We start from the raw sequence: 16,248 nt of genomic DNA on the forward strand, positions 1-16,248 counted from the left end.
TCCTTTTTTAAATGTCTCAAAACCTCCAAGTATGATTCAAATACTTGATTTCAACTAATTTGAAATTAGATCGGAACACTTGCAGTATCGATGGATTCATCCCATTGCAAAATTCAGTTCGACAATAAGTTTGTTGAAATTAGAGTTCAGATGATCCTATATTTAATTTTGAAAGATTCCTAATCAAATATTTCCTTGAGGTTTATCTTGTGCATGTGAACTATTTCCAGATGTATTATCTTTCCTTTATTTTTATATATCAAACTTTGTGTCGTTTGAAAATATATTTTTCTTCCGGACTAGAATATACGCGGCAATCGAGTTTGAAAAGTTTTCGTTTTAGCCTTGTACGGATATCTAGTACACAAACATAATAAAATGAAACACCATAACGTTTATGTGGAAACCCTGGAAAAGAGAAAAAATCATAGGGGCCACGCTTAGTTTGAAGGATTTCACTAGTGTTTGCTTAGATTACAAGTGGCTAACTTGTCCTTGAAATCGAGGATGATCAGATTACAATAATCAACTCCCAGGATGAAATTCACTTACAAATGAGATCGAAAATCCGGCGACGTTCTGGTGTTCATGCGGAAATCCTGCTTCAATTAACTATCAGGCAGAAATCCGGCGTCAGTCGGCTGTCATTTCGGCGTTAGTCGGTAGTATGGTGGAAGTACGGTGGTGGTCGAGGAGGAGTCTCTTCCTTCTCTTCTTGCTTCCTTGCTTAATTCCGGCATCAGTTGGCAATCGGGTAGAACTCCGGCGTCGGTCAACTGCCGAGTGGAAGTCCGGTGTTGGTTGAGAAGGAGTCTCTTCCTTTTATTTCTTTTTTTCTCCTCTTCTTCTCTTCTCTTCTCTTCTTGCTTGGGGTCCCCTCTCATGAGAAATGAAGGGCCTATTTATAATTTTTTGAGAGTGACATGTTCAATAAATAGGAGGAAGATCAAGAGTAAATTAGGAGTGATTTGATTGGACGACCAATGTTGAATCCCTTAATCGTGGTCCGTTTATTGAGCATTTGAATGTCTTATTGATATCAAAATTTGGTGATCTCCGGCTCGTTGGGTTTGTCTCGTCGAGCCACTCGATTCAACTATAAGCACGACATATTTGGAAGTTGTTTGGTAATCCAAATTATGGATTGAACATTCCAAATGCGCTTCGGGTCTTTGATTTGGGCTCGTTTAGGCTCGGATTGAATTGAATTTAGTTTCGCTGGGTTCGTATTTCCAAGACGTTCAGTTTGACTATAAGTTTGCTGAAATCGAAGTTCATATGGTCTCCAACTTAATTTTTGAAGTTTCCAAATCGATTTTTACCTTGAGATTTGTGCTTGATCAATATAATTTTTTGATGACATATTAATTTTAATTTGTCAAAAAGCTTCATGGCATAAATTTATAATTTAAAAAAAAATATATACGGCATGATCACTTTCTAGAAGTCAACATAAATCTTCTTATAAAGCTTAGAAAGAAATAAAATATCCTTAATTATAATTTCAGCTTTTCATAAAGTCAATGCTTGGATTGAAGCACAAATAGTTAAAAATTATGCTTTGAATTCTTCAAATTTGCTCGAATTTGATGGTAGAGATTTGTTTGGATCCATAGTTATTAAAATTGTATCAAGAATGTCAAAAAATAATTTCAGGGATAAAAAAATAATGGAATATCCTAAACTAAGCCAGGTTGGTTGGCCCGGCCGGCTCCGCTCCGGACGCTCAGGCGCCTCTTCAGTGAAACGTCTTCTTCAATGTGATATTTTTATTTATTATGGCATAAGCAATAATGGGGGACCTGATAAGCTCTCATGTGGGCTTAGCTTCCCCTTTGAAAATGCGAAGAAAGCTGAAAAATTATTATGTCCGATGTTCGGATACGTCTGGATAAAAATTCAGATGCGCCACGTCATCCAGATACATCTGGGGCCTAGTGTATCCGGGTGATGTGACGCATTTGGATTTGTATCCGGACAGTCCGATCACCGGACGTAATAATTCGTCCTCTTCTTCAGTGTGCTAAACCTGGATTATCATGGACGTTTGGGACAGCTGTTTTGTTGCTTTCTAAACAATTTTTAAGTAAGAAAATATTTTGAAATAGAATTTTTTGTGCTAAAAATTTGTTTTAAAAGGCAATAAAAAAATTATCCAAACGAAACCTGATTGACTTATTCAAAGAGGCTTAAAAATAGTGAACAATCATATCTCTAGAGACATCAACATGGATAGAGGCTATAATATTTGTAAACTATCTCGTTAATCTCATCGCCATCTATTTTTTAAATGCCCCTTTTCGAGAAATCATTCTGTGCGTACACCGAATGGCCTGGAGACTAACCATAACACGTCAAGTTACCCGGTACAAAGCGATACTGGACAAAAAAATGACATAAAACGTTATGGTTGATCTCCGGATGCCGTCCGGAATCCGCACAGAATAATCTATCTGTTGAAATTTGAGCTGTTATAAATGGTATCAAAGCAATAGATTAGACAAAAGACGAGAACTCTACTTTTAGAATAATATCGGCCTAATGGAAGATTCTAAGCTAAGGACACAATGGAGAAAAAAGATTCATATAGCGGCGACCCTCATAATAGGATAAAGACTTGATATTGTTATTGTTATAAACTTCTTAGTTGGTGGTTGTGCTTCTAGCAATTTCCAAATCCTTCAATGTGTTGCTCTGATTTGATAAGTGGGCTTTCTCTTAGGGCTACGATAGTTTGAGTTTTGAATATTATGACGCTGATGATGTGCGAGTGTCACACGGAATTCTCTATATTTAACTCAGCCCATCTCTTGCATTCAAATTAACATCTCTTATTGTCCTCAATGATGCTTACATTAAATTTTTTATACTAATATTTTGTTTGAGATAATTTATATTTTTCTGCTTATGTTTTTAAAAGATCATATATTAACTTAATTTTAAATATATTTTTCAAAATAACTTTTTAATAATAAAATTTTAAAAACTTTGCATAAAAATCATAATTTTAATGTATATTATTTTTACTAATTTTCTCAATGCAAAAAAAAAGAAAAAATAGCAAAAATGGTCATTCTTTATTATATTTAAATGATAATTTTAATTTTAACATGACATAATAAGAAATTTAAAAGATCATATATTAACTATAATTTTAAATATATTTTTCAAAAATAACTTTTTAATAATAAATTTTAAAAAATGTTGTATAAAAATCATAATTTTAACGTATATTATTTTGACTAATTTTCTCAATGCAAAAAAAAGAAAAAAATAGCAAAAATGGTCTTTTTTTATGATATTTAAAGGAAAATTTTAATTTTAGCATGACATAATGAGAAAAAAATTTATGTAGTTGATATATTCTCCAAAAATTGTTGTGATCAAGCACGAATCTCAAGGCAAAATCGAACCGGAAACTTCAAAAATTAAATTCGGGAGCATCTGAACTCCGATTTTAGCGAGCTTATAGTCAAACTGAGCGTTCTCGGAAATACAAACACAACGACACCAAATTCAACTCAATTCGAGCCCGAATGAGCCCAAATCAAGCGCCCGAAGTGCTGTTGGAAAGCTCATACCACAATTTGAGTTACTAAACGATCTCCAATTTTAACGAGCTTATAGTCGAATCGAACGGCTCGATGAGACAAATCCAACGAGCCCAAGATTACTGTATTCTGACATCACTAAGGCCTTCAAATGTCCAACGAACGCTGCATGATCGAAGGATTCAATATCAGCCGTCCATTTGGCCACTCCCTATTTGCCCCTGATCTCACACCTTTTTACGAGCTATGCCACTCCAAAAAAACTATAAATAGAGCCCTCATTTCTCATGAGGAGAGAACCCAAGCAAGATGAAGAGAAGAAGAAGAGAAGAAGAGAAGAAGAAGAGAAGAAGAGAAGAGAAGGAGAGGAGAGAACAACTCCTCCTCGACCACCGCCGGAGTTCTTCCCATCGTCAGAACGACGCCAGAATCCCGCCGGACGCTCGAGTGACGCCTGAACTCTGCTCGACTTTGTAACTGAATTTCAATTCAGAAGAAACTCATTGTAATCTGATCGTCCTAACTTGTTGGACAAATCAATCTCTTTTATCTCAAACTACAATAGTGGAACTTTTCAACTGGGCGTGGCCCCATGATTTTTTTTCTTTTTAGGATTTTCCACGTAAAAAATATGGTGTTCTTTTATCTTCTTTTTGTGTGTGCTAGATATTCGTACAATACTCAGACGAAAATTTTCTAACTCTACCGCCGCGTATATTCTAGCCCGCAACATTAGTGAACCCCACGTAGTGAGATAAAGGCTTGATAGTATTGTTCTTGTTAAAAAAAAATGTTCCCATCAAAACCTAATTTTTTAAATTCATTTTCTTTTTTTACCTTTTTAGTAATAATTTAATTGTATATATTTTATATCTCTTGCTTTTTTTACCCTTTTTGTAATAGGTATTTATTTTATTGTAATAGAATTAGTTTTACGCGTTAAGTGCTTAATACACTGCTGACAAGTGGTCATATGAAGAGCACACAGACCATAAATGAAAAAAACGTGTTAGCGTCTCTATCCTTTCAGTAACCGCAAAAACCCTTCGATCTTTTTCCCCAATCCCTTCTCTTTTCTCAGTTCCTTCCTTTCAGATTTAACCTTTACGGTATAAATCCTTCCCACTCCTCTCTTTCTTTACTCCCCACAATCTCTTCCATCATCAATCCGTCTCCTAAGTTTCAGTTGTCCGTTCCCAAGTTTCAAATTTTGTCACGAAGATGGTGCGGTTCAGCAATAACCTAATCGGCATTCTCAACTTCCTCACATTTCTCCTCTCGATCCCGATCCTTGGGGCGGGAATCTGGCTCAGCACACGCGCGAGCACCGACTGTGAGAAGTTTCTGGAACGGCCTTTGATCGCCCTTGGAGTTTTTCTTTTGGTCGTCTCCCTCGCAGGCCTCATCGGCGCTTGTTGCAGTGTTTCGTGGCTTCTCTGGATTTACCTTTTTGTCATGTTTGCTCTCATCTTGCTTGTTTTCTGCTTCACTATTTTCGCCTTTGTTGTAACCAACAAGGGTGCAGGCGAGGTCGTCTCTGGTCGCGGGTATAAGGAGTATCGACTCGGTGATTACTCTAATTGGCTACAGAAACGGGTATTAAACGAGGGGAACTGGGCTAAGATTCGGAGTTGTATTCGTGATAGCAAAGTCTGCAACAGTTTAAGCGAGAAGAACCAGACGTTTGATCAATTTGTTAATGATAACCTTACCCCCCTTCAGGTATGCCGATCTTCAAATCTTCCTCACGTTCTTTCAATCTTACAGAACTATTTTAAGTCCTTGATTTATTTTTAACTGATGAAGGTACTTTTTGTTACAAGTTTGAGATCTTACAGCTTACAGTAATACTGTTTGGGTGAGGGGATTTGTGTTTTTGGTCATCTGCAAGTTTAATTTGATTGGGTCTTCCTTTTACTTTTTGTCTTCTTTTTTTATCTTTTTTCTTGGAAATTGTTATGATTCCTTGGTAAAATTTTCTTTTTCTTAACTTTTTTCTTTATTAGTTGACTTACATGTTACCGGTTGTGCTTTCGTTTGTGTTTATTTGTTTAGTATTTGAACTTCTGTAATTAGTGTTCAAGATCTTTTTTTTCTTTGTGGATAAATGGTTCTTTTTCCGTTGTAACTGCTCCACTTTCGACAACTTTTTGATCCCTGCATAGTTTTTATTAAATCTTCCGGCTCTTCATTTTGTTGTCGTTCTTTATGATACAATTTAGTTTAGATGGTTTTAGCATAATTTTAATTTTGTTGATGGTTTAATATAATTGAAGTTGATCTTCATAGAGAAGGTTTCTCTGTGTATTTCTGATTTTTAAGAATACTAAGAATGTTTAACACTTCTGATGCCAGTTTCCTATAAATGACTTTATCTGTAATATCATCCCATTCGCTTGTGATTTAGGCTTGCCTTTGGGACGGCTTTTTTATACAAAAATAAAAAATTTTGTACTAAAACTCCGTTATGGTTCTTTTTCAGTTGTAACTGCTCCACTTTCGACAACTTTTTGATCCCTGCATAGTTTTTATTAAATCTTTCGGTTCTTCATTTTGTTGTCGTTCTTTATTATACAATTTAGTTTAGATGGTTTTAGCATAATTTTAATTTTGTTGATGGTTTAATATAATTGAAGTTGATCTTCATAGAGAAGGTTTCTCTTTTTATTTCTGATTTTTAAGAATACTAAGAATGTTTAACACTTTTGATCCCAGTTTCCTATAAATGACTTTATCTGTAATATCATCCCATTCGCTTGTGATTTAGTGTCGTGTACAAGCATGGAGTGGCGTTTCTCAGTCTCAGTTTTAAACTGCTGTGAGTTTCTGATACTGTGCAATCATAGCAAATTGACTTTAAGAGTTGTTAAGGGTTTCTTGGCGGATAATTATTTCTATCAATGAATGCTAACCTTCTCAACTTTTATTTATATTTGTTTTTGGATGGATAGCAGAGCATTGAAGTGCAATTGTTAGAAATAAGCAGGTTAGTGCATTTAAGCACGGGCTGGCAGTGACAACCGAAAGCTTAGAATCACTTGTATATACCTCTATAGGCCTCTTTTTTCTTTTTAGAGAGAGAGAGAGAGTGACTGTGTGTGTGTGAAAAAATGAACAGCAAAGTGCAATTTGTTTCTTTTCAACTTGTTTGTTCTGTGTTTTGATGTCCACAAGGTTATTAATTATTGATTATACTTCCTAAACAAAACTAGTCATACAATTGGTTTTTCTCAATTCTTATGCATCACATCAGTATGTATGGAATAGTTTTACTTATCACCAATGAACAAGAATACATAAAACCCATTAGCATTACTCTTAAATATTTGGCTTAATTCCCTTTGTTATCTTCCCTTTTTAGTCCATTAAGGTAATATTATCTTAAGTCCACAAAACTATGAAGAATGATTCTTAAATTTTTCTTGCATGTCTTGCACATAAAAATCATTACACTTTTATGGTATAAGATGATTTGATCATTCTAAAGATATATTTGGCATTGTTATTGTTCTGCATATTTAGACTAGCATTCTCTGTTTAGAAGATGTTTGGGAATGTTATGGTTTCGACATTACTGTTTAAAAGGCATTACTTAATGGAAGCCCAATTAAACCCTCATACTAATCTGGCCTAGGGAAAACTATTGCAGTGATATCTCATCTTGGTTTTCCATTTTGGCTTCATTGATTTCAGTATTTTCTCTTATGTTATTTTTGTTGTTATAGTTTTTAGCTTTCTTATACGAAATTTATCATTTTAACTCTCATATTACTTAAAGAATCATTCAGTTTTACAAATAACGTTCATTAAATATTATTATTTCCTTGGAAATCACTTGCAATTACTGTTTTTTTCTGGACTGATAAAAAACATGTCCCTGAGTTTGAATTTGTTAAAAATCTCTTTGCTATGAAGTGTTAAGGTGCCATAATCAGCTTATGAAAAAAAAAGGTGCCATAATAAGCTTTGAACAATAATTACACCCTTAAAAAGGGATTAGTCAACTCTCTCTTTTTATAAAATATTCGGTTTCCACATCAATTTAGAACTCTAGATCTTTATCTTAAGTTTTGGTTTGAAAAGTTCTATTGGTTTCTTAAGTAAATGCCAAGTGGCATACCAATAGAGAGGAAGAGAAAATTTCCATTCAATTCTCGTCTTCTCTTCCTCTCTGCTATACCATGTCATTTTTCTACTTCTCTGTATGTTTTCTTCAAATGTCACAATGCAGATATTCAATTTCAATGTTTCAACCACCCTATCATTTATACTGTACAATGCTTAATGGAATATAATTTTGTTTATCCAGTCTGGTTGCTGTACGCCTCCCACTGCTTGTAACTTCACTTTTGTAAACGAAACTGCGTGGAATAAGCCCCAAGGCTTCACGAACTCCTCTATCACTGACTGTAACACTTGGCAGAATGACCCATCTATTTTATGCTATGATTGTCAGTCCTGTAAAGCTGGTGTTCTTGCCAACCTCAAGAATGACTGGAAAAAGGTGGCTATTGTGAATATAGTCTTCCTCATCTTTCTGGTGATAGTCTACTCTATTGGTTGCTGTGCCTTCAGGAACAATAGGCGAAACAATTTCCAAGGATGGAAGGGAGGGAACGCGTAGAAGGAAATAGATCACTTGTGTTTCTTTGTAAATTTTAAAACTTTTGAGTAGGATATATCACTAGTATTGTATTATTGTTGATGCTTTAGCTTGTTCTCATCTTCTGTATGAGATAGCAGTTTGGATTTGCTTGTTATGTGGAAACTATTTTCATGAATTAACTTTTGCATATAGGTGATGAATGGTGCTTATTTGGTTTATTAGTCATAAAACAAGGTGGGAATGTTTGTTTCTTAAAAGTTTTTATGTAGTTGAATGTCTGTTTGCTTAGTTTGATGAAGATCTTTTAAGTTGCTTTCTTGGTTTTGAGAGTGAATCCCTCCTTTTGATTCAAATTAGTTTTAAAATAATTGGATTAAATTGGTAATTTTGATTGATTCTTTATGAATGATACTCATCTCAAAGTAAGGCTTCATTGGGGACAATTTTCTTATTTCTTTGGCAGCTTTATATTATAATTTTTTTTAAAGCAGCGAAAAAGTAGGGGCAAAAAATTATCCCAAACAAAGCCAATTTTGAGATTTTCATGATCAGATTTTGATTAAGATATTTTAATCAAATATTTTGTTATGATGGATCTAAAAATCATTGAATTTATTTTGATAGAAGTGAATATAAAGTATAATTGATAAAACTAAATTTAATAATTCTGAGATATTTTCCTAATAAAAAACACAAAACAGTATTTTTGAAAGGGATGGCAACTTTCTTTGATGGGGCATCATGAATCATTGTATTATTGAAAGTTTGATCGCTTTAAGATAGAAGAATCTCTTTTTTTGACTTTGTCATGCGGTTGGTGGATTGTAGCTGTAATTTGAGTGGTTACGTTTGCATTTTTCTTTTTGAATGTCGTGAATGCAAAGCTTTCTATTTCTGCTTTATTATTAAAGGTGACCGTTTGTGGGGAAGACAATTGGAATGATGATGCAGCGTTAGGTTATTTAAAAATAGTTTGATCTTTGTCTAAACTTTTTTTAGTTCAACGATGCATTTGTCAAGCTGATCTTATTAAACACGCAAGCTGTTGATATTTGTATTAGACAACAAGAATCTAGAAGCATCCAAAAATCAAGAAAGTACAACTACCAATAACCAATGTACACGTGTAGTGTAGTTAGAGAGGTTAAACCTGTACTTAAACCCCTATAAATAGGGATGATGTAATCACGCTTGAGATAATGAAAACTTCCATTAATGCTCATTTACTGTTTCACCTTAACTGTTGGTTTAACAACCTAAACAGTTTATCATGGTATCAGAGCTCTGTCTCTGAGAACGAGTTTTTTTTTCTCGTTCTTGATTTCTCCGTTTCTCGACTGATCCTCAATGGCGGATTCGTCCACCTCTCCTCCTACGGTGGATTCGACGTCAACGACTCCGCAACTCAGCTTCTCCCCTCAGCTCAAGTTCTTGATGAGTCACATCAAGAACCTGGTTCCTAGTCCGCTCATAGAGACGAACTACCCGATCTGGAAATCTCAGGTACTCAAGATCTTCTGCGCAAACGGATTTAAAGGGTTCTTGGATGGTTCGGTTCCTGCTCCGAACGCGTCCGATCAATCTTCTTCCTTCAGGGACTGTCTAGCTCAGGCACAATGGGATTTGATCGATCAAAACCTAGCTGTTGCGCTATATTCGGTAATTTCACCAACCATTCTCCCGTATGTACTCTCGTTAACGCATACTGCAGAAATCTGGGCTACGTTACAATTGCGTCTGCAATCAACAACAAGATCTCGTGTGCTCCAGTTGAAGAATGAACTTCATCATGTTGTCAAAGGCGACAAATCAATGGTCGCATACTTACTTGATATAAAGTCCAAAGTAGATTCGATAGCCGCTGCAGGAAGCAAGATCGAAACGGAAGATGTTATTCTCCACACGTTAAACGGTCTTCCTGCGTCTTACCAGTCATTCAAGACAGCTCTCAGAACAAATCTGCAACCCATCACTCTTGACGACTTGTACAGCCTGTTATGCACAGAAGAACAGAGTATGGCTCAAGACACGACCAAAGAACTTCAAAATTTACAAATAACAGATCCAACCATGGCGCTCGCAGCTTACCGGGGCCGTGGACGTGGTCGCGGTCGTAACAACACAGATCGTGGACGAAGAGGTCGTGGACAGCGATCTTCACAGCCGCAGTCTGATCGCCCTCCGGCAAAGACAGTATGTCAAATCTGTATGAAAACAGGGCATTCAGCAATAAAATGCTGGTATCGTGCGGATTTTTCATATAATGAAGATTCACAAAAGACCGCGCTGTTCAGTTCATCCGAGTCACAAAACAACACCGATTGGTACCTAGACAGTGGAGCGTCTACACATCTTACCGCTGATACAACGCATATGACAGCCGCTGAACCATACATGGGATCTTCTCAAGTTGTACTGGGGAATGGCCACCAAGTGCCAATTCAGCATACGGGCAAAGGCGTTCTTCCAACACCATCAGGTATTCTAATCCTCAAAAACATTCATCATGTACAAAATCTCTCGTTCAATCTGTTATCCGTTCATCAACTAACCCGTGACAATGACTGTGTTGTCTCTTTCTCGCCCACTGGCTATCAAATCAAGGATACGAAGAGCAATCGGGTTATCCTACAAGGTCCTTGCCATAACGGACTTTATTCGATTCGATCAACAAAACCACCTGATCTTGCTCTTCTATCCATCCAAACTGTACCGGACTTATGGCATCTAAGGCTTGGACATCCAGCCAGTGCTACTCTCAAACGTTTGTCTGCAATAATTCCTACAATACATACCATGTCTTCTAATAACTCCTGCACTACTTGTAACCTTGCTAAAAGCAAGCAACTGTCTTTTCCTACTTCGGTTTCGTTTACAAATAGACTGTTTGAGCTTGTACATTCTGATGTGTGGGGTCCGTCTTACACTACATCAATACAAGGCTCTCGGTATTTTGTCATCTTTATTGACGACTACTCACGATACTGTTGGGTTTTTCCTCTTGCTTACAAATCCGAAGTCTTTCAAATATTCGTACAATTCCACAACTTTGTCAAATGTCAATTCAACACCAACATCTGCACAATTCGCACAGATGGTGGTGGGGAATACCTAAATAACAAATTCAAAACCTACTGTAAAACAGTCGGAATTGTTCACCAATATACCTGTCCCTATACACCAGCTCAGAATGGCGTAGCTGAGCGGAAAAACCGTCATCTCCTAGAAACTGTCCGAAGCCTACTAATTCACTCCAATGCACCTCATACATTATGGATTGAAGCTTTACACACAGCGGTTTATCTTATAAACCGAATTCCTACTGTAACACTTCAATTCAAAACTCCTTTCGAAGTCCTCTATCAAAAACCACCGTCATATGCTCATCTAAAAGCTTTTGGGTGTCTCTGCTTTCCTTGGTTAAAACCCTACTCTAAATCAAAACTCTCACCATTATCTACTCCATGTGTCTTTATAGGATATGCTTCAAATCAAAAAGGATATCGCTGTTTTGATGTCCTCACTCAACGCATATTCACTTCAAGACATGTCGTATTCAATGAAACCAAATTTCCATTTCAAAACCAACTTCCCACTACAAATTCCCGAAATACAAATCACTTAAAAATCTCTGTGCCACCACTTCTCTTAGTTCCCACTTCTACACTAACATCACAAACCAATACATCTTCATTCACTCCTGTTATCCCTCAACAACAACCTAATCATCGTTCAGCCACTACTCACACCGAAAACAACTCACCAGTGTCTCTGCCTATGATCTCGCCTGCCTCACACGCTGGTAACTCTCCAGTCAACAATGTTAAGGCCCATCCGATGAAAACAAGGCTGCAAACAGGAAATCTAAAGCCAAAGCCAGTATTTGATCTCAACCATCAGCTCACAAATACCGATCCTATCTCGTACAAGCAAGCTTCCAAGCATGAATGCTGGCGGACAGCCATGTCCCAAGAATTTCAGGCGCTTCAATCTCAAGGCACATGGACGTTAGTGCCTCCACCAACCAATCAAAACGTACTCGGATGTAAGTGGACTTACAAAACTAAGTATCACTCTGATGGCACTCTGGCAAGACATAAAGCAAGATTAGTAGCACTGGGATACAATCAAGAATTCGGAATCGATTATGTTGAGACTTTCAGTCCTGTAGCTAAGATCACGATGATCCGCGTATTACTAGTTCTGGCATTGCATCATCACTGGCCAATACATCAATTAGATGTATCAAATGCATTTCTACATGGGAGGCTTCTAGAAACCGTCTACATGAAGCAACCAATCAGGTTTGTTGATACACACTACCCAACACATGTTTGCAAGCTAAACAAAGCCTTGTATGGCTTAAAACAGGCTCCACGTCAGTGGTTTGAAATGCTCACAGGCTTTCTACATAAGCTGGAATTTGTTTCAAGCCATTCCGATCCTTCGCTACTAATGTATCAGAAAGGAGACTCAAAAGTTTATGTTCTAATATACGTTGATGATATCATAGTAACCGGTAGTAACTCTTCTACCATTACTCATCTACTTGAACAGCTCACTCATAAATTCAAAATGAGAATGCTGGGGAACATAAATCAGTTTTTAGGCATCACGGTGCTTCCTACATCAACGGGACTACTACTCCAGCAAACCAGGTATGCCGAAGAAATTCTGAGTCGGGCAGGAATGATGAACAGTAAGCCTGTATCCACACCAACTGCTTCCAAAGCTGTAACCGAAAACTCATTTGAAAAATTCAGCAATCCAAAGCTATACCGCCAAATTGTTGGAGCATTACAGTATTTGACAATAACACGCCCAGACTTATCATATGCTGTAAATCGGGCATGTCAACAAATGCATCAACCGACGGTTAGCGACTTTGAAGCACTTAAACGAATACTTCGTTATCTTCAGGGAACTACACAGCATGGACTACCGATCACCGGAGACTCCCTAGTGCTCAAATCTTATGTTGACTCAGATTGGGCCGGGGATCATACAGACCGCAAATCAATTACAGGATTTTGCAATTTTTTGGGCACATCACTTGTGTCATGGAGTGTCAAAAAGCAGACAACTATAGCCCATTCATCAACAGAAGCTGAATATCGGGCTATTGCTTCAGTTACTACAAAAATTATATGGTTAAGGCAACTCTTGAATGAACTAGGCTGCTCTCAGACAGAACCAACCAAGCTATACTGTGATAACACCTCGCCAATTGCCTTGGCTAACAATCCAGTATATCATGCTCGCACCAAACATATTGAAATTGATTGCCATTTTATTAGAGATTGTATAAAAAATGGCAGCATACAGGTTCATCACATCTCAACTCAAGATCAACTAGCAGATCTATTTACCAAAGCTCTTCCCTCTACTCGGTTCAAGTTGCTTGTCAACCAACTGATTACTCGCTTCGATTCATCAGATTGCAGGGGGATATTAGACAACAAGAATCTAGAAGCATCCAAAAATCAAGAAAGTACAACTATCAATAACCAATGTACACGTGTAGTGTAGTTAGAGAGGTTAAACCTGTACTTAAACCCCTATAAATAGGGATGATGTAATCACGCTTGAGATAATGAAAACTTCCATTAATGCTAATTTACTGTTTCACCTTAACTGTTGGTTTAACAACCTAAACAGTTTATCAATTTGTTGCGTTCTCTCTTTTTTCCAACTTTATCTTCTAAAGTTTTTGTACGAGAAGCTGCTTCCCATAGCAGATTTGGAGAAATTTTGGGACAGTTGATTGTATGATGTGTTTGATATTAATATATGAAATGCTTAAGAACTGTTATGCCTTTGCAATAGCGATCATTTGCCACACGTAGACATTTAAGAGTTTTTAGTTCTTGCAATAGAACTGTTTTGACTGCAAATAGATCAGCTCGCCCTTATAATCATACTGCAATGGTAGCAATCCGATGCCATTCTGAGCAGACCATTGTTTTGGTTTCATATATCTTCCCATTTGGGTTATCTTATTTAGTGCGGATCTCGAATGTCATTTGGAGACCAATCAGAATGCGCTATGTCATTCTTTGGTACGTGGCCCGGTACCGCTTGGCACCACTAAAGTGGCGCATTCTGGTTGGTCTTCAGATGACGCTTTGCATCCAATATCCACACAGAATAATTTCTCCCCATTTTGACAGTTCACTGCCAGCTATAGCTCCTATCCTCGTAGCTAATGCTATTTTGTCTTTGCTTGCTTGCTGTAGTTCTGAGTTCTACTGCAATTGTTCAGGTGCTAACCTTACTCCAAAATCTACACTTGATATTGGGATGTCATTGTCCCCAAACCTTATGTGTAGAAGGCAAGATTAGATTTTTCCTTTTTTTTTTTTTAAAGAACGATATATAGCCAATTGAATTTTTTCTGATGAGGATCACAAAAAGCTCAAGTTTATAGATGGTGAAATGAGAAATTTGACAGTCACTTTTCATTTATCATTTTTTTTTTGTTGGAAGAGAGACCTCCATTGAATTCATTGACTTGTTAGAACTGACATTTCTTTTGAGCAGGTTCATTATTTCTCCTTAATCCCAAAAATATCTAGCAAAGCTTTGAAAAGCTGTAAGATTAAGACTTCGTTTAGGACAATTTTTTTGTTGCTTTTTAAAACTACTTTATAGTATAAAATTTTAATTTTTTTATTAAGAAATTGTTTTAAGAAGCAACAAAGAAGCCGTCCCAAATGAAGCCTAACGTTTCATTTGGTAAGGCTTTCTTATTGTTTCTAAAAGCAACCTTTTAGTGAAGAAAATATATTTTTTTGTAATTTTTGTACTAAAAAGATGCCCAGGCACTCCCATTTGGACAGCTTTTTCGCACCTAAAGGTCAACTTATTTGATAAAAATTGCCTAATAATGTTATGCTTTTCATTAAACATCATTAATGATAGATAAATGCCTTAACATTATAATCAAATGTTGCAATTATTTACAGAAATCTATTAAAGGTTGACTCTCATTAAAGATAACAATAATTTCCTTTCTCCAGTTGTTGAAGACTTTCCAGCTCTTTAAAATTGCTAATATTTTTTTTTTTTTTTAAGTACATAAGAATTTGATCTTTCCTTTGAAGATATGCATTCATCTCTATATTTTGGGCCCAATCTCTTTTGCATTTATTTGTTATTAATGCATTTATTAATTTTTATTAAAAAAAAATTCCAAATTTGGATATTTGCATAGAGGAACTAATGTTGCTTGCGACTCATTTGATTGCTTATGATTAATACTGCATAAGAAAAATTTATATTGCACTAATCTCAAAGTAAATTCAATGATTTTTTAACCCATTTGATACTAATTGTATTAGGATATCCTGATATAATTCTTAGTATTTAAAAGATAAAAAAATCACATAGAACCTCTAAAGAGCTTTAGGACTCATTTGATTGTTTGAAATTAAAAAAATATATTTTGAAAAATAATAAATTTATTATATTTTATCATTCAATCACATACAAATAGAAATCAGAATGAATTGTGGATTTTGTAATGCACCCAAATTATTAAAAAAAAAATTGCACTTAAAATATATGAGTGAAAATAAATCATTTTCTTAAGATATATTCTTCATTGAGAAGCAACCAAACAAGCCCATGATAGCAGAGAGCATAAATTTAGTAAGAAAGCTAAGAAAATTATAATTAGTAAATAATTTAAAATTTTCTTTTTGTTAAGGGGTCTAAATCAATATAGAAGACATTATAATTGTTTGGGATGAATCCCTAAATAATTTATTTGTTCAAATTCTTACACTCTTAACAAAAACATTAAACACTACTTTGATCATATTTTTATAGATGAGTTAATCAAATTGAGGGAGTATCATTTTTTTTTTTGGATTAAAAATGCTTCTCTTAAAAAATATTTAAAAAAAGGGAAAAAAAATGCTAAATAGGTTAGAAGGAGCCATTATATTTCATATTTTTCGTTATTTGTTGCCCCGATTTTGCACTTGATCTCGTTTATCGACTATCATATATGATGCATCAAAATTTTTACATGAAAATTTTAAGAAGAAAAAAAAAAATGCAAAGACCTAGTCTATTAGGGTATGTCAT

The 16,248-nt window shown here is 35.7% G+C and overlaps 1 protein-coding gene across 1 annotated transcript; it reads left to right on the forward strand.

Annotated features, from left to right (window-relative positions):
• The first annotated feature begins 4,556 nt into the window (after window positions 1-4,556).
• On the forward strand, window positions 4,557-8,382 carry LOC110112697 (tetraspanin-8-like). The gene is made up of 2 exons (XM_020845003.2): window positions 4,557-5,273; window positions 7,861-8,382. Exons 1-2 carry the CDS (start codon window positions 4,773-4,775, stop codon window positions 8,173-8,175), a joined length of 816 nt encoding a protein of 271 aa, XP_020700662.1. The 5' UTR covers window positions 4,557-4,772; the 3' UTR covers window positions 8,176-8,382.
• Window positions 8,383-16,248: the final 7,866 nt, after the last annotated feature.

This window comes from Dendrobium catenatum, unplaced genomic scaffold (assembly GCF_001605985.2).
Source record: "Dendrobium catenatum unplaced genomic scaffold, ASM160598v2 fragScaff_scaffold_627, whole genome shotgun sequence".
Lineage (NCBI taxonomy): Eukaryota > Viridiplantae > Streptophyta > Magnoliopsida > Asparagales > Orchidaceae > Dendrobium > Dendrobium catenatum.

Bases quoted from the DNA above. Each gene is read 5' to 3' on its own strand.
- LOC110112697 (XM_020845003.2), top strand. From the start codon at position 4,773: ATGGTGCGGTTCAGCAATAACCTAATCGGCATTCTCAACTTCCTCACA. The intron at 5,274-7,860 runs GTATGCCGATCT...TTGTTTATCCAG, and splicing joins ATAACCTTACCCCCCTTCAG to TCTGGTTGCTGTACGCCTCC.